The sequence below is a fragment of the Cetorhinus maximus genome, chromosome 29, assembly GCF_964194155.1.
Source record: "Cetorhinus maximus chromosome 29, sCetMax3.hap1.1, whole genome shotgun sequence".
Taxonomy (NCBI): Eukaryota; Metazoa; Chordata; class Chondrichthyes; order Lamniformes; family Cetorhinidae; genus Cetorhinus; species Cetorhinus maximus.
The window spans coordinates 16,311,438-16,329,749 of NC_135907.1; the positions used below are offsets into that span (position 1 = coordinate 16,311,438).

Consider the following 18,312-nt stretch of genomic DNA (forward strand, 5'->3'; position numbering starts at 1 on the left):
TAATTTTTTCAGGGCAGACACTGTAAACCAATTAAGGGCAGAAATAAATCTCGACCTCCCTGTTACGCTCTTAGATAAAGAATGGGTCACTTTACAGTCTCAGGGGAAGGGCTCTTGGTGCCCGTGGAACCTTGTCCCAGCCAGAGTCAACAAGTCCTCGGGGCGAGGAGGGGAGCAAAAGAAGCGAACATCGGGAATTCGTGTTCCAATAACCCCTTTACTTTCCTCCAGATTCCCAGTTTGAGTCACAGTGTTATCTCGCAAACAAGTTTCCGTGCAGAGTACAAATCGGTAGGAGGCCCAACTGTCTTCCAGAAGCCTGTGAAGTTCCAGGTGGACATCACATACGCAGAAGGCAGTGAGGCGCAAAAAGAAAACGGGATTTATTCTGTCACATTCACATTAATGTCAGGTGAGAGACTCGGGGAGAACTGGGAGCGTCTCCCAGGCAATGTAATTACTGTAATTTGCTGAGTATTTCTTGTTGAGTCGTCTTTTGTTGCGCGTGAGACAGTAGAGCCCCGTGAAAATGTTAAAGCGCTAAGGAAAGATACGCTGGCCTTGAAGGGGGGGGTGAAGCACAGATTCGCCAATCCTCAGCCTCAGAAGATTCAGTTATAGGACAGATTGCACAGGTGAAAGCAAAACACCGCAGATGCTGGAAATCTGAAACAAAAACAGAAAAGGTCCAGCAGCCTCTGCAGAGAGAGAAGCAGAGTTAATGTCTTGAGTCGGCATACGGATTTTCTGTTTTCCGCACAGACTTGGCTTGAATTCCGTCGAATATAGAACTTTGAGTGGGCGATCTGATCGAGAAGTTTAAAATGTTAAACAGGTTCGATAGGTTAGGTACAGAGGAGTTATAACACCTGTTGGGGGAATCAAGAAAGAGGTGAGATAACTGGAGTGAGACAACTTAGTGGGGGAACTCCAGGGAAACAGCTTTTCACACAAAGGTGAGTAGAAATCTGGAATGCTTTCCCCTAAAAGGCTGTGGATACGGGCGGATACTTGGAGCTTTCCCAGAAAATTGTCACCCTCGGAGCCAACCACATAGTGTGGGAGTGGAACCATCTGTAGGCTAGATCAGATAGTAAGGGCAGGTTCCCTTTTTAAGGACATTAGTGAACCTCTTCAACTGTGACAACCCAGAGGTTTCCATTCCCCTACTCGTTCCCCCCTCTGGTGCCTGCCTGCAAATGTTCCGATTCACTAACTCACAAATGGCCTCAGTGGCGGGGAGGTTAAACTCATAACCGGTTGCTAGGCCAGCACCATAATCACTATACATATGGTATTCAACATTAACAGGCTTTTTGTCTCACTCAGGGCCCAGCCGCAGGTTTAAGAGAGTTGTGGAAACAATCCAAGCACAGTTATTAAGTGCACACGATCAGCCCTTGGTTCAAGCACTTGCAGGTAGGTAATCGATACTATTGTAGTGTGTGTGTGTGATAAACATGTGTGTTTGTGTAACCATGGACCACTGTACACAAACTAGTTGTTTTGCCAATGTGATTCAGCAAAGGAAAAGCTGAAAAGGCAAAGTTACCAATGCTGGGGTAGTCTCCTAATAACAGAGTGTGCTGCAGTGGAGTATGTCAGGTGTGTGTACTGTACGGCTGAAGATTTACTCCCTCAGAGGATGAGCCTCTGTGTCCCAGCTGGGTAAAAAACTAGAGGGAACAGAAACTATGAGAACCGAATGGAAATGTTGACTAGTGGGAGAGCTGGCAGAGCCTGATGATGCCGCCCTGTATAACCCATTTTTCATCTAGCCATGACACTAATGATCTTAACAGAGTTTGGAACAGATTACAGACATTGTTCAGTGCTTCAGAAGATACCATCTCAGAACGGCATACTTAAAGAGTTTAAAACCTCCCTTCGACTAAATCTACAAAATGCCCTGGAAGAGTTGCGCTCACCCCATCATTCAGACAACAACTTGCATTTATATAGCGCCTTTATTGTAATAAAAATCTCAAGGCTCTTCAGGACTATTATAAAGCAGAATTTGACACCAAGCCAAGGTGATGTTAGGGAAAAAACAAAAAACTACTGCGGATGCTGGAAATCCAAAACAAAAATAGAATTACCTGGAAAAACTCAGCAGGTCTGGCAGCATCGGTGGAGAAGAAAAGAGTTGACGTTTCGAGTCCTCATGACCCTTCAGCAGAACCGAGTAAAGTTAGGAGAGGGGTGAAAAGACTCCTCACTATACTCGGTTCTGCTGAAGGGTCGTGAGGACTCGAAACGTCAACTCTTTTCTTCTCCGCTGATGCTGCCAGACCTGCTGAGTTTTTCCGGGTATTTCTGTTTTTGTGATATTAGGGAAGATGGCCATAAGTTTGGTCAAAAAGGAGCATCTTAATAGAGAAAGGAGAGAGAGAGAGAGAGGTGGAGAGGTTTAGGGAAGGAATTCCAGTGCTTCAGCCCAGGTAGCTGAAGACATGGCCGCCAATGGTGGAGCGATCAAAATTGGGGATGCTCAAGAGGCCAGAATTAGAGGAGCACAGATATCTCAGAGGATTGTGGGGCTAGAGGAGATTACAGAGAAAGGGAGGAGCGAGGCAAAGGAGGGATTTAAAGACAAGGAAGCAAATTTTAAAATCGAGGCGTTGCTTAAGGAGCCTGTGTAGCTCAGGGGTGATGGGTGAACAGGACTTGGTGTGAATTGGGACATGGGCAACAGAGTTTTGGATGACCTCAGGTTTACAGAGGGTAGAGAGTGGGAGGCCAGTCAGGAGTGTGTTGGGATGGACCTAGGGGACGAATCAGAAATAGTCAAAAGTTGTGAAATATTGTGATTACAGGATAACAACTTGAAACAGGTTATTTTGTTTTAGTAAAATAAAAACAAGATGCTGGGAGTGCAAGGTCAGTCATCAACATCTGACAAAGAAAGGACACTTAATATTTCAGATTGAGTCTCTTCATTAAGACTTAAGTGCTGATGTTCTCATTAAGACTCTGACTTTTCCCAGATGCTGAATCACACAGATGTGTGTTTCCAGAATTTTCCGTCTTTGATTTTCAGATTTCCACCACTAGTGCATTCTTCTTATTTTGTCGTAAATCAAAATAAGAAACGCTGGAAACACTCAGCAGATCGGGCAGCATCAACAGAGAGGAAGAATTAACGTTTCAGGTCGACCACCCTTCGTTAGAACTGAGGAAAGATGTTGTAGATTTGAGCGAGTGAAAGTGGGTGGGAGGAGCGAGTAATAGGGAAGGACTATGGTAGGGTGGAGGGCAGGAGAGATTAAATGATGAAAAGTTACATAGTACAAAAGCTGAAGGGAGTGATAATGAGTAAAACATAGAGAATAGGTGCAGGAGTAGGCCATTTGGCCCTTCTAGTCTGCTCCACCATTCATTATGATCATGGCTGATCATCCAACTCAATAGCCTGCTCCCGCTTTCTCCCCATACCCTTTGATCCCTTTCGCCCCAAGAGCTATATCTAACTCCTTCTTGAAAACATACAATGTTTTGGCCTCAACTACTTTCTGTGGTAGCGAATTCCACAGGCTCACCACTCTCTGGGTGAAGAAATTTCTCCTCACCTCAGTCCTAAATGGTCTACCCCGTATCCTCAGACTGTGACCCCTGGTTCTGGACTCCTCCACCATCGGGAACATCCTTCCTGCATTTACCCTGTCTGGTCCTGTTAGAATTTTATAGGTTTCTATGAGATTCCCCCCTCATTCTTCTGAACTCCAGCGAATATAATCCTAACCGACTCAATCTCTCCTCATATGTCAGTCCCGCCATCCCAGGAATCAGTCTGGTAAACCTTCGCTGCACTCCCTCTATAGCAAGAACATCCTTAATCAGATAAGGAGACCAAAACTGCACACAATATTCCAGGTGTGGTCTCACCAAGGCCCAGTATAATTGCAGAAAGACATCTCTGCTCCTGTACTCGAATCCTCTCGCTATGAAGGCCAACATACCATTTGCCTTCTTTACTGTCTGCTGGACCTGCATGCTTACCTTCAGCGACTGGTGTAAAGAAACAAACATGTGTCCAGATGAGGTGTGAATGGCAGGATAACAGCCGTCTGAATGTATGTGAAGGAATAAAGACAATAAAATGAGAAAAAAACTGAACCGGCACAAAAACGCATGGTGGGGGAAGAGGTTATGGTCTAAAATTGTTGAGCTCAGCGTTAAGTCTAGGAGGCTGTAGCCGTACCGAGTTGAGAGATGAGGCGCTGTTGCTCGAGCTTGCGTAGAACTTCACTGAAACGGCGGAGCAGGCCAAGGACAGAAAGGTCAGGGTGGGAGCAGAGTGGAGAATTGAAACGATGCGCAATCTTATTTTAATCTCTGCTTCTTTTTAGATGAGAAAAATGGCCAGTTCAGTCATCCTTCAGGGACTTCAATCCGAGGGGCGCAAAGCATGCCCAGGGCATGGAACGACTCCGAGTCTGTGGAGCATTTCAGACGAGGAGATTCCAAACACTCATCCTCGTTGAAAGAGAAACCCAAGCTTTTATCTTCCAATGGCACACAAAGTCAGCCGTAAAAATAAAGCAAAAAAAAAGGAAAAAAGAACTACTGGAAAACGAGGCACCTGACGCTGTCTTTAAGAGGATGTAAATATCTTTAAACATGAAGAAACACGGAACTGAATACAACCTCTATAGTCCCATTTCATTTTATTATTTAAGGACTGTACGGGCCACCACCTGAGGTTGGGGCCTCTGCCTTCTGAATTGGCGCATCTCCATGACGCTCGTGTCTGCTTCAGGAAATTACGGGACTTGTTTCCACAGTAACCGTCTTCAACTCAGTATATCGTTGGACTGAGGGTCTTGAGGCTTTGCGCCCCTTCAAACCTTCCCTGTGCACCCTCCCGCAGGGAAAAGGGAATGTGGGTCGAGGGGGGGGTGGGAGGGTGGGGCGGGGGGGGAAGGGAGCAAAAACTGCTTAACCAACCCAGATCCAAGGAGCTATCCAAAGCCACTCCAGCCAGGAAATTTAGCAGAATCCTCATCCTGTTTGCATCCAGCACTTTGTAGCCTTGTGGATAAGATTGGTTCAGATAAAACTAAGGAAAAGCCAGTACTTTTACACAATTCTTTCCCAGTTTACTGCGGACACTGCAAGCTGGTAAGAACCAGTCCTGTTTTATGCAAATGTTGCCCGTCTCACCCACGAAAGAGGCTTTAACAGCGACTTACAGGACTGAGCGCGACCGAAGCACAAACCATCACTCGACACGTTATTAACTCAATGGCTTTTGAAGGTCAAATAAAATTCTCGTTCGAAAACCCGTGAGACATTGCAACTGTTAACCGCCTTCTCCATCCCGTGCTCTGGGCCACAGATTTTCGAGAAACCCATTCCCAGAACGTTGTGTTTAAGTCATTATACGGGCGACTACTTTACTTTCTGCTTTGCTTCTGTCACCATTGTGGACAAGCTTCCCATTAAGAGTGATCCCAGGGTGCCTCTGTTATTTATAATAGTGATGACCAGAAGGTATTTTTTCACAGCTCGGCATTCTGGTGAGACGTTGTTAGAATACAGACTGTTTATATTGAAACATTGGGCCCCCTAACCTCTCGAGCATGAATGTAGGATGCCGTGATGAACCACAGGAACTAGGGTTGGAACTGAGTCTGGCTCTGGTGTATCTCTTAGGAGCAGGAGGAGGCCATTCAGCCCCTCAAGCCTGTCCTGTCATTTAGTTAGATCATACTTGATCTCTCTTAACGTGGGAGTTCTAAGAGGTTCTTTTTAATATGTTTGGCTCTTCAACACACAGGGGTTGGAGCTGGACAGAGAGGAATGGGCAGGGAGGTGGTGGGCAGGGACTGAGACAGACAGAAGTGACAGAGGTATAGGGGTTGACTTTTAACTCTTCCCACCAGGCCGGGGAAACAGAAGGCCTGATTTACAAACTGACTTGTTTTCCTTCCGGCCACTTCAAGGTGGGGACTATTAAAATCAACCCCACCGCTCAGAGACAAGGAGAAGCTTCAACAATGAGAATTAGAGACCAACGGGACTTAAGCAAGATGAAACTGATTCACAGGACCAGAAATAGCCAGACAGCAATTAGACAGTCAGGAGTGACCAAAACAGCCTCAAATATTTCAATTGCATCAGCAGCAAGAGCTTTGACCATACTTAGTTTGTGTCAAGTGTGGGTTCTCCACCCCTCCCTTTGCTCCACTTCAATAGTTGGGGATCATTTGAGACCAATACGAATCGCAGAGTCCTTCATCAAAGGCAGAGAGACTTTGTCATCTCCATTCCAACCAGAATTAGAATGTCAGTGTTCCATCCGACAGAATAAAGAAACTGATTTTCACAAAGTTAATGGTACACCCATACAGAAAACTAAATAATTTGCTCACGAACAGAGCCACAGAATTGTTACAGCGCAGGAGGAGGCCATTTGGCCCATCATGTCTGCACTGGCTCTCTGAATGAGCAGTTCACTTGGTGTCATTCTCCCACCTTCTCCCCTTAACCCTGAACATTCTTCCTTCTTAGATAGCTCATTTTAATTCTTCAGTTGGAACTGCCTCCCCCCATGCCCCTCACCGCTAGCTAGGGTTTGCAGAATGGAAAAATTAAACCATATGAAAATTGCATCCCGTGGCACAGTGGTTTTGTGCCCAATTGAAGGCATTTATCTTTAGGGTTTACGGGAGCCAGCAGTCCCCTGGTAACTCACTCAAGCGCCCCCTCTTGCTGGAGCCTGTGTGAAGTCAGCCATCAACTCATCCTTGTCTCCAATCTGATGTCCACTCATCTGCATTGTCCAGCAGGGAGGTCACAGCATAGCTATCAAAAGCATTTTTATCTCACTCACTGACTCGGGAATGTTAATTATTACATCCAGAAATGTTAAGATTGATCAATAATCCATAAAAAGTAGGGTAGAGGAATAGTGCAGTAGGGTGCAGAGATGCAGTCTGAGATTCTCCCATTCTCCCACCATTATGGTTGGTCTCTGCTATTTGCCTGGCAGTTTCCAGTAGATTTTCACAGGCAAATTGAAGGACGTCTTCTGCAACACAAAAAAAAAGCTTTTCTTCAAATGAGAGAGGCCATTTGGCCCAAGCTAATTTTTCCACAATGGCCTGCTATCCCACCACAACATTCAACTACCTGCTGAACAACTCTGGAGTTTGTGCCTCCTTTACACAACCCAAAGAGACCCAGTTTTCCCCAATAGCAAAAATGACAGCCTCTGTCCCTTTCCCTGTGTATTACCTCTATTGGCAGATCCTGTGAAAAGTGGCTGGGGAAATCAAAGGAAGGGGAGTGAAACACAAACTGTACAGCAATATCAATCTCCCATTGTGAAAACAAAATTTAACATCAACATAGTTGGTTTGTGGAGAAATAAGCACTGAACCTCTCTGTTTGAATGCATTCATTTACTTCGATTGATGTGACCAGGGGGAAAGGTTACTACATTTTAGATTCTGGGCTAGACAGACAAAGCATCCATCCTATCCTGTGTGTTTCTGCAACCAATATTTCTTTCTTGGCCCCATTCCTGATCATAGTTCCTGTATGTTGAACTCCTGTCTGTACACAATGTCCAAGTGTGTGTGTGTTTTTTTTTAAGTTGATAATATGCAGCAAAACTGAATGTGCTGTATATCCAGTCCACAAATTATCACAGTACAGAACTCAAAAGAATTCAAAGTTTGCAATGGATGATTCTGAAAGCAGCAGGATGCTTACATACAAGGTGGTGTTTTTCTCCCCATCTGCCATGTTTTATTTGACACCATGAATATAGTACTTCCTTATCAACTGAACAAACCTGTAAATTTGTATATGAATTTAGTGGGCTAGTTTAAATTAACAAATAAAGTCATATACGAGAAATAAATTAGTCTTTGAATTTCATTTTTTTCCCCCCTCCCAATGCAAACTTACAAATTTAAACACAAAATATGCATAAAAGGGATGGAAAGTGCTGCAAGAGTGGTGATGACAGTTGTCTCCTAGAAAAGAACAAAGAACAAAGAAAAGTACAGCACAGGAACAGGCCCTTCAGCCCTCCAAACCTTCGCCGATCATATTGTCTGTCAAACTAAAACATTTTGCACTTCCGGGGTGTGTATCCCTCTATTCCCATCCTATTCATGTATTTGTCAAGCTGCCTCTTAAACACCACTATCGTACCTGCTTCCACCACCTCCTCTGGCAGCGAATTCCAGGCACTCACTACCCTCTGCGTAAAAAACTTGCCCCGCACATCTCCTCTAAAGTTTTCTCCTCTCACCTTAAATCTATGTCCCCTAGTAATTGACTCTTCCACCCTGGGAAAAAGCTTCTGACTATCTACTCTGTCCATGCCACTCAAAATTTTGTAAACTTCTATCAAGTCGCCCCTCAATCTCCGTTGCTCTAGTGAGAACAATCCGAGTTTCTCCAACCTCTCTTCATAGCTAATAACCTCCAGACCAGGCAGCGTCCTGGTAAACCTCCTCTGCACCCTCTCCAACGCCTCCATATCCTTCTGGTAATGTGGCGACCAGAATTGCACGCAATATTCCAAGTGTGGCCTAACCAAGGTTCTATACAGCTGCAGCATGACTTCCCAATTTTTATACTCAATACCCCTGCCGATGAAGGCAAGCATGCCATATGCCTTCCTGACTACCTTATCCACCTGTGTTGCCACTTTCAGTGACCTGTGGACCCAGATCTCTCTGCCTGTCGATACACTTAAGGGTTCTGCCATTTACTATATAATTCCTACCCGTAATAGACCTTCCAAAATGCATTACCTCTCATTTGTCCAGATTAAACTCCATCTGCCATTTCTCCGCCCAAGTCTCCAACCGATCTATATCCCGTTGTATCCTTTGACAATCCTCTTCACTATCTGCAACTCCTCCAACCTTAGTGTCGTCTGCAAACTTACTAATTAGCCCAGTTACATTTTCCTCCAAATCATTTACGTATACTACAAACAGCAAAAGGTCCCAGCACTGATCCCTGTGGAACACCACTAGTCACAGCTCTCCATTCAGAAAAGCACCCTTCCACTGCTACCCTCTGTCTTCTATGACCAAACCAATTCTGTATCCATCTTGTCAGCTCACCTCTGATCCCGTGCGACTTTACCTTCTGTACCAGTCTGCCATGAGGGACCTTGTCAAAGGCCTTACTGAAATCCATGTAGATAACATCCACTGCCCTTCCATCGTCGATCATCTTTGTCACTTCCTCGAAAAACTCGATCAAGTTAGTGAGACATGACCTCCCCTTCACAAAACCATGCTGCCTCTCACTAATACGCCCATTTGCTTCCAAATGGTAGTAAATCCTGTCACGAAGAATCTTCTCCAATAATTTCCCTACCATTGATGTAAGGCTCACTGGCCTGTAATTTCCTGGATTATCCCTGCTACCCTTCTTAAACAATGGAACAACATTGGCCATTCTCCAGTTCTCTGGGACCTCACCCGTAGCCAGTGAGGATACAAAGATTTCTGTCAACGCCCCAGCAATCTCCTCCCTTGCCTCCCTCAGTACTCTTGGGTAGATCCCATCTGGCCCTGGGGGCTTATCCACCTTAATATTCTTCAAGACGCCTAAGGCCTCTTTTTTGATCTCAACATAATCCAGGCTATCTACACACTCTTCCCTAAACAAATTGACCACTAAGTCCTTCTCTTTGGTGAATACTGATGAGAAGTACTCATTTAGTATCTCTCCCATTTCTTCTGGCTCCACACAGATTCCCACCTCTGTCTCTGAGTGGGCCTACCCTTTCCCTGGCTACCCTCTTGCTTTTTACATATGTATAAAAGGCCTTGGGATTTTCCTTAATCCTCGTTGCCAATAACTTTTCATGACCCCTTTTAGCTCTCCTGACTCCTTGCTTAAGCTTCTTCCTACTTTCGTTATATTCTCCACGGGCTTCATCTGTTCCCAGCCTTCTAGCCCTTACGAATGCTTCCCTTTTCTGACTAATCTCACAATATCCTTCGTTATCCAAGGTTCCTGAAACTTGCCATACTTATCCTTTACCCTAGCAGGAACATGCCGGTCTTGAATTCTTATCAACTGACATTTGAAAGACCCCCACGTCAGTTGTTGATTTGCCCTCAAACATCCACCTCCAGTCTAGATTCCTCAGTTCCTGCCTAATATTGTTATAATTAGCCTTCTCCCAATTAAGCACCTTAACCCGAGGACTCCTGTTATCCTTATCCACCAGTACCTTGAAACTTACTGAATTATGGTCACTTTTCCCGAAATGCTACCCTACTGAAACTTCAACCACCTGGCCGGGTTCATTCCCTAATACCAGGTCCAGTATTGCTCCTTCCCTAATTGGACTATCTACATATTGTCTCAGGAAGCCCTCCTGGATGCTTACAAATTCTGCACCATCCAAACCCCTAGCACTAAGTGATTCCCAGTCAATATAGGGAAAGTTAAAATCACCCACAACAACCCTGTTGCTTTTACATCTTTCCAAAAAGATTTGACTCCCTCGGTAGATCAGGCAAAATCCCCAATAAATGCACAGAAGTTGGGGTGGAGACTATATGTGCAACTTTGCATCGTTATTGGGTGCAGCCAAAATATACTATAAAGTCCTGGATTTGTTCCTTTGTCTTTGTTGAAGTTATGTGGGTTCAGCTAGGATAAAAAGTGTGGCCAATACCATTGTTCTCAGCATCACTGGTTTAAAAGGGGAAATCTGGAGTCAGAAAGCATGCGTGCGCCTGTGTGAGTGAGGAGAGTTGGATTTAGCAGTGCTTAACAGACCAACCCCCCTCCCTCCCCATCACCATCCATTGTCTAAATTTACACTTTAAAATCATGCCACTGAACAGATAGAGTGGTGGGGGACCGGTGCCTGTAAAACAATGGCATACTCAGGAGGAAAGCTTGGAGCAAGAATTTTACTTTTCGTTCTTTGCCAAAGGTGTGACCATTAAACAAGAATCTCTAGATCAGCTGGAATTTCATAAGGAAGGAAACTGGTTTTTAAAAAGAGAACTTAAGAATGACTAGTGGATCTCCTTTGATGTTGCAACCAAAAGTTAGATGATGTGTTTTATAAATACAACTGTGTTATATCATAGATTCTGCTGCTAAGGTGAAACTGTATCCCTTTAAAGGCCACTATGTCAAATTGTTAAGGAAAACACAGGGTGAGAGTCAGTAACTGACTTGCTCATTTACAAGTGCAACACTGAAGTGTTACAAATAGATGCTAAAAACAAGACTAAAAAGAACAGAAGGAAGAGTTTTTAAAAATATATTAAAGGCAAAAAAATGTCAGAAACCATACACAGCAAGTGTTAAAAGTTATTTCTTTTATTTTTCAGTTTTCTTGTGAGATGAAATGTATGATCTTCAGAGTTATATTACATCCAGTATTAATAGACTACCTTAGGCTTTCTGTAAATTAACAACTCATTGTAGCAATAAGCTAGCACCATCAGTGCAGTTGTGGGTTGAAGCCAAAGCACGTCTTTTGATCTGGTACTGTCAGTGTGTAATCTCTTCCTGTTAGCCAGTCATCGAGTGCACTAACAGTGAACAGTTGAGAAGCCCTCAGTATCCTTTCACACTCATCCCAAGCCTAAGGATTCCTAACGAGGGAGAAATAAAACTAAAGTCTACAGGCAATCAAATCAAATTATATGGAAGATAACTGGGGTGCAATTTGTCTCGGTATCTCATTACAATGCACCACACCTGACAATGTTTCAGGTATCTTCATCACAAGCTTAGAAGTAGTCAGCATCAAAGACTTTTCAAGTTCAAAGATGAGATGATGCAAACAGAAATTATTGCCAACACTCTTCCGTGCCTCCAGCCACCGAGATTGAGAAAAATTCTTCCTCAGAGTAAACCCAACCCACTATGCTTTCCATGGAATGAGCAAGTTCCAGCTTGTAATCATACCAAGTCACTTAACTCATATCCCGTCAAGCTGTTGAGTCCAGTCCACTAGCCTGGGAGTGAACCACCTAGAGAACACACGCATCTACTCAATAATCTGATATTTTCTTTTTAAGAAAAATAAAACACTACATAAGCCACCCAAAAAGGATGTCATAGCTTCAGAATGAGAGAGACTGGCTTCATTGCCACTCAAGTACATCAGCACAGTCCAACATAACCTTCAATCCTGCTATGTATATTTAAATAATGTATGTGACCACTCCTGCTACTCAGCCAAAAACCAGTGGTTCTGTTACCAAACACAGTCATTTATACACGTACTTGTTTCAAAATCTTTGCTCTAGACACACACACAAAAAAATCAAAAACATTAAAAATGGAAGTCCTGCACTTGCTAACACAACGCAAAGTGGATACAGCAGGGAGCGATCGTTCTGGCTGTTAAATAAAAAACATCTTTCAGTGGCATCAAGCAATATAACTCATTCATGCTTGCAACTCTCATGAATTTAGTCCAGAGACACCTCCTTGGTTCGCAAACCCCTCATTCCCAATAATGTAGGCACTGCTTCTATAAATGGCATGGGATATATGTCATTTTCTAATTTCCTGGTCCCTGTACCACATAAAAACAGTTAAACAACATTTGGCATTGTAGCTACCCTATCTGCAAATCATTTTCTACACAAAAGCACGCAATTCCTCTCCTCTTCAAACTCCTCTCTTGAACTTGCCAATGCCCCGTGTATCAGGAGAGGGATCGCGTGTGTGCCGCTCACCTACATTTGCCCTGAGCCTGTCTCTGTAGGTTTGCAGGATCAGTGGATCCTGCACAGGGTTGGTCTCTCTCTGGGGTTACAGCGCCAAAGCCAGTATTGCTATCCTGAACTGCAAACCCACATCTTCCTGAACCTGCAATTCTATCAGCTCCTGGGACTTGGGTTTGCTTACACAATAGAGTGAAGCAAAGAGAGAGATAGAGTAATCCACACATCTGCTGCCAGCTGCATCCCTGTAGGGTAAACATGCTAAATTTAAACCCATAAATCCTGGATTAAAACCATTGTAATATCCACTTATACTGTACACAAAAGTTTAATGGTGCTACCAGACACTCCAAGCAAAGTGTTGATGCAGGCTTGTATTCTGCTCCCGTCAACAAAGGAACACAACCTGCCAAAATAAATAGTATTTTTACTGACATGAGAAACAAAAATAAAAGAAAAATCAGATCCTCCAGCCACCGCTGAGATTTAATATTTTATAATAATCTTTGCAAAGACGACCTTACCATGAAGCAAATCAGGATAAGGTTAATAAAATTCACAGATTAATAAATGTATTGAAGTACATTGCATTTTTAAAAATTAAACCTGGAAACATAAACCTGGCACCTCATAAACCTAATCCACTTCAGATGTCACTGACAGATTGGGACAGTTTAACAAGCAGGCGATAGACCGCCCATCTTCCTTTCCAAACAGTAGCCTTCACTGTAAGATTGCCCATTTAGAGGCTAGTTGTTACCAGCTGTGCTCGAAAATCCAAAAGGGATCATTGAAATTAAAACTGATTTCCTAATGATCAAAGCTGCTAATTTCTAACCATATCTTTCTTTCCTGGAGGAATTGGCCCTGACTGTGATACGGTTCTTCTGATGCTGTGTTGGAGAATGAACGAAAGCTCTAATTACAGCCATTGAAAAAAAAACTTTTAAAATGCACATCTGACAAGAAATTAATTAAGCCACAGGCACAGACCTTAGAATTACTGGACTCAAGTTATTGCTAATATGCAAGATCCATGTTTTACTTGCTGTCTGTGTTCCATAATTTATCTAAGTCGCATTTAATGAAATGAAACAATTCTCTAAGATGTTATAATGGTTCTGGTGTCACAGCAGTTTCTGTGCAATTCTGCAGCTGTGGGATTAGCCTTGAGTTCTTCCAAAGACTGTGTTAAAGAGAACTGAGAAATGAATTTACAAATTGCAGTGCGTCAAAAGCTTCTGCTCGACAGGGGAGGGCGGAGAGAGGAGAAGAGAGGGAGGGCTCATTACTGGGTCACACAAACCTTTCCATTATGATAAAGACCTTTTAATCTGCTTCAGAGTCAAAGATCTCAAGAAAATGCAGGATAATTGCCAGGGTCCTGAGGATATCTCACGTGACTCAATTTTTCTGTGACCTTAGTAGGGTCATGGTACACAGGAGCAAAGTGCTGGCAAGCCAGTGGGTGTGCGCGCTTCAATGAGTCTTGTGCTCATTTCCCAATATACAACATTAAAAATACTAGTGAGCCATAAAAAGGGCATGAGGCACAATCTAAATGGTCTCAGGACTTAACCCAATTTCCCACTAATCACATTTCCCACTACCTCTCAAACTATATCGTTTAATTGTAATCAGGAGAAGGGAGAGCAAGACAAACTTTATTCCATCATTCTAAAAGTTAATTTGGTTCCAAAGGATAAAGCGCAGGAAAATTCATATAAATAACAAGGAGAATTAAACTCTCAGGTACAAGGGGGAGGTGACTGACACCCATGATTCTGAAATATCATCAGCTGAACTATTTTCACCTATCCCACCACTCCCAAGCCAGTAGGGTAATATATCAATGTTAAAATAAAAGAACTATAACTTACAGCAGTCTTATTCCTGCCCCACAAACATGGACTACAGCGCAAACCAGCCCTAATTTGACACTGCCTGGTAATCGCACTCAAAAGTGGCAAGGATGTGGAAAATGGAAAAATGCCACACTGGTGCAGCTTTCCAAAACTGTATCTGAAGCTTGTTGTTGAGATGGAGCAAAGGAGGCTTTACTCTGCAACTAGTGCATGCTATAATCTTGTGCCTGAGCTGACAATGGAAAATGTTCCGTTCTTCAGCACGGGCTCCTTTCACTCTGATGAGCATAACAATTGATGCCAAGAAGAGTCAATTATATACCAGTTTTATGGAACGTTCATGGCTACCAGTGTTTTTTTTTTTGGGGGGGGGGGGGGGCGCGGCGGAGGGGCCCACATGTGACATCAGTGCCGCTTCTAGACTCACGGATAACTGAAAAGATTGCATGCAGGATATAAAAAAGGTTGTAGGTCATGAAGGGTCTTCTGACCCATTAGGATCGTTAGATGCAGAAAATCTTCAATAGAGCTCACTTGATGGCACCAACTAATAATACAACTAGAAAAAGGGAGTGGGTAGCAGGAATAGCAGCATGGCCCTTGAAGCAAAAACCACCTCCAGCTTGTTACAAATATACCCAGGAAATGGTAACACACAAAACCAAAAAACGAACCTACTTGCACACAACCGAAGTCTTTATCCATTCCAACCCACAAGCCATATAATGTTTCTCTAAGGATCTTTCTAATTTCATTGCTCTGCCCGCAGATTTGTGGCATCCAGGCCACATTCTGTGCCAAACCAGAGAATGGCAATGGAGGACCTGGTGAAAAACTGGATACTTCACGTGTGACAGCGAGTGACGCCAGTTATTTCATGAATGCTGACAGATCCATAACTGGCAGCAAGCAAGTTATGAGAATCTTCTGCAGAAATGAAAGAACTCATTACTTGCTGTCATTAGGGTGCTGAAGCGGGAGGGAGGCTAAATGACACCATATACAGTTTAATATCGAAAAAGATGCTATTCAGTGAGGCCATCATAAAGGATAACTGCAGTAGTCACCATTTTGGGCCTCTTGGAATCACTGATTTGTTGGTCACATGTTACTTCAACGTTGCCATGGGCAACATGATCTCTTAAGTTATCATTCTTTCCACTAAAGAAAATATTTCTAATATCCATGATGTGCATTGGCCACCCGGCTCATCTGTGGTTAACATGGTTCTGGGGCTGCGGTGTGCCACAGAGCAGAACATCTGTTAAGTCCCTCATCACTGCCGTTTCCTTGGGGTCGATGAGATTGAACTCCCTGACAAAGATCAGAAAGTGTGTGTACACAGTATTGAGGTGTGGGTACAGTTCAAGGGCCACAACTTCCTTGAAGTGGGCACAGTAGATATGAGCAAGAACGTGGAAGAGGTAGCGGCTGATCTTCTGGACGAGTGATTCGAAGGAACTTGGGAAGTCTTTACCTGTTGGCAAAATGGGAGATCAGTCAATTCACAAAAGCAATGGGTCTGCATATGCTTGGACAGTCACAACCACAGACAAGCATGCATACACTGACACAAAACAGATTAATGGTGCAGGGTGACATTTTTGTCTCACATCCAAATGTCGTATGAGGAAGAGAACAAATGTACAATTTGTCCTCTTTTCAACGGATGTGAACAAAGAGGTCATTTTGAACGGTTTAACATGGTAAACTTTGGACTTTACTATCAGTCACTGATCCACCACCTGCAATCTCAGGCGGTAATTTACTACATGAGATGCACTATATATATATATATATATATAGGGAATGAAAACCAGAGAGTAAAAGTCAAGTTTCAGCAACTTCATTAACATAGATTGTAGGTAAAGTGTAAGCAGGCCAGTTTCCCATTTGCACACAAATGCCCTACTTGATTCTGGACAGGGCAACAGGCAGAAAACACATCACGCATGGAAATAAACTTCTTAAATTCGTTTTTAAAAAACTCACCGTACTTGGTAGGGAAGATTTCCTCATCGGTCAGTAGTTTTTGGATGTGTGTCATCACTAGGTCAATGTACTGAGGTGCAGTACACTTTATTTTCTTCCCTCGCTCATCTGTCCAGAAGTACTGACTGTAACAATGAAACAAATTATAGGAGACAGGATGAATAACACGAAGCTCAAAAATGCATCTGAGTCTCTGGGATCAATGATGGGCATCACAGCGAGCCCAAGGCTATCTGACATCAACAAGAAGCATATTTAGGAACGTAGAAACAGTAGGCCATTCAGCCCCTTGAGCCCATTCTGCCATTCGATTGGAGAGCTAATCTGCACCTCAACTATTTGTTCTAAATACCTCGATATATTTCACTAACAAAGAATTGTTGATCTTAGTTGTAAAAATTTCTATTAGCGCAACATCCACAGACTTTTGTGGAGCAAGAATTTCTGCTATCCTTTACATGGAAAAAGTGCTTCCTGATCTCACTCCAAAATAATCTAATTTCAAGGTAATTATCTGGTGATTTCTGCAGATATTTATCAGGAACATAAACGCTGCTAATTCATCCCTTTCGAGCCCGCCAACGTGGAGACCAAATGTAGCCCTTGAACCACTGCACAGCTAAGATCAAAAGATCATGCATCAAACAAGGGACCTATTGTGGCTTATGTTGCATGGTGCTTGTAGTCGCTAAACTACAGGGGGAGCTCCACATGGTATTCTAAAGGGAAAGTGGGATGACAAGGATGCAGGCACAGCCATTAAAATTTAAACAACTGGTCATTAATAATTGAACAGATGAAAAAGCACCGAAATGGGCTACACTGGCCATATTACCAGAAAGGTTAACATAACACAATAATTGTTTATACTTGCAGGAGTGTTTGAATCCTTGAGGTCAGTCCAATGTCAATGGTGGTGCATCATTGTCAGGCAATAACTGCATAGTCTGCTGCCCTGGAAGAATGCTCCAAGTATACTTTTATACGTCAATGATTATTTTTAAATCCGCTTTGAGATTGTACTTCTGGGCTGCTTTGATTTGCTGCCAGAGATAGGGACTGAGTGCCTGTTGCAAACTGGGGAAGGTGAACTGCTATTGTTTTGTTGCTTCTGAGATATGTTCATTATTTTTAAAGTATTTTCTCCCCCCCTTCCTTGGATCTCCCTGCACCATCTTGAGCCAAAAAAGGCAGGGATTGGTTCCTCGAGGCTGCTCCAATGCTACTCTGTAATGCCACCAGCAGCCTCAACGGTAAAATCCAACAAACTAAGTTCTCAGAGCATTTTCTTTTCAACTCTGGTCGGAGCTGGACGAAGACCCAGGCCCCAATGAAACAAAAGTCTCCTCTCTGCGTGCTGTATGTGAAATGAGTTCGGCAGTTTCAACCTTGTCAACTGATGTTTCCCTTCAGTTCTCCTGCTCCATCTGTAGGAATGCGACTAACCTCCAAATTTCCACTTCCTGTACACTGTGGAACTGGGTGTTGATGCTTTGAACACCTTTGCAATGACCTCAACTGTGATTTTAGTTGTTAAACGCTCCTTAAATGTATCACAGCAGCAAGGGGGTGTGGCATAGTGGTAGTTGCACTTGTCTAATAACCCAAAGGCCCAGGCTAATGTTCTGGGTATGTGGGTTAAAATCCCGCCACTGTAACTGGCGGACTTTAAATTCAATTCATATATCATCAGTGATGGTGATCATGAAACTACAATCAATCGTCATTAAAAACTGCACGGTTCACTAATGACCTTCAGGGAAGGAAAT

The 18,312-nt window shown here is 43.3% G+C and overlaps 3 protein-coding genes across 4 annotated transcripts in view; 1 reads left to right on the forward strand and 2 right to left on the reverse strand.

Moving 5' to 3' along the window:
• Positions 1 to 4,873, forward strand: part of LOC144669306 (serine/threonine-protein kinase BRSK2-like) — a 168,118-nt gene extending 163,245 nt beyond the window's left edge. The window contains exons 17-19 of the mRNA XM_078531662.1: positions 232 to 412; positions 1,330 to 1,419; positions 4,350 to 4,873. Coding sequence (XP_078387788.1) covers positions 232 to 412; positions 1,330 to 1,419; positions 4,350 to 4,534 — 456 coding nt within the window. The 3' untranslated portion in view covers positions 4,535 to 4,873. The remainder of the gene's footprint in view (positions 1 to 231; positions 413 to 1,329; positions 1,420 to 4,349) is intronic.
• LOC144669307 (carnitine O-palmitoyltransferase 1, liver isoform-like) overlaps positions 1 to 18,312 on the reverse strand; it is a 534,090-nt gene that overhangs the window by 17,065 nt on the left and 498,713 nt on the right. The gene's annotated exons all lie outside the window — the stretch shown is intronic.
• LOC144669298 (MOB kinase activator 2-like) overlaps positions 14,916 to 18,312 on the reverse strand; it is a 38,541-nt gene continuing 35,144 nt past the window's right edge. For both annotated transcript variants that reach the window (XM_078531649.1, XM_078531648.1), the window contains exons 4-5: positions 16,544 to 16,668; positions 14,916 to 16,028 (exon numbers count right to left, since the gene is read on the reverse strand). In XM_078531649.1, coding sequence (XP_078387775.1) covers positions 15,760 to 16,028; positions 16,544 to 16,668 — 394 coding nt within the window. In that variant the 3' untranslated portion in view covers positions 14,916 to 15,759. The remainder of the gene's footprint in view (positions 16,029 to 16,543; positions 16,669 to 18,312) is intronic.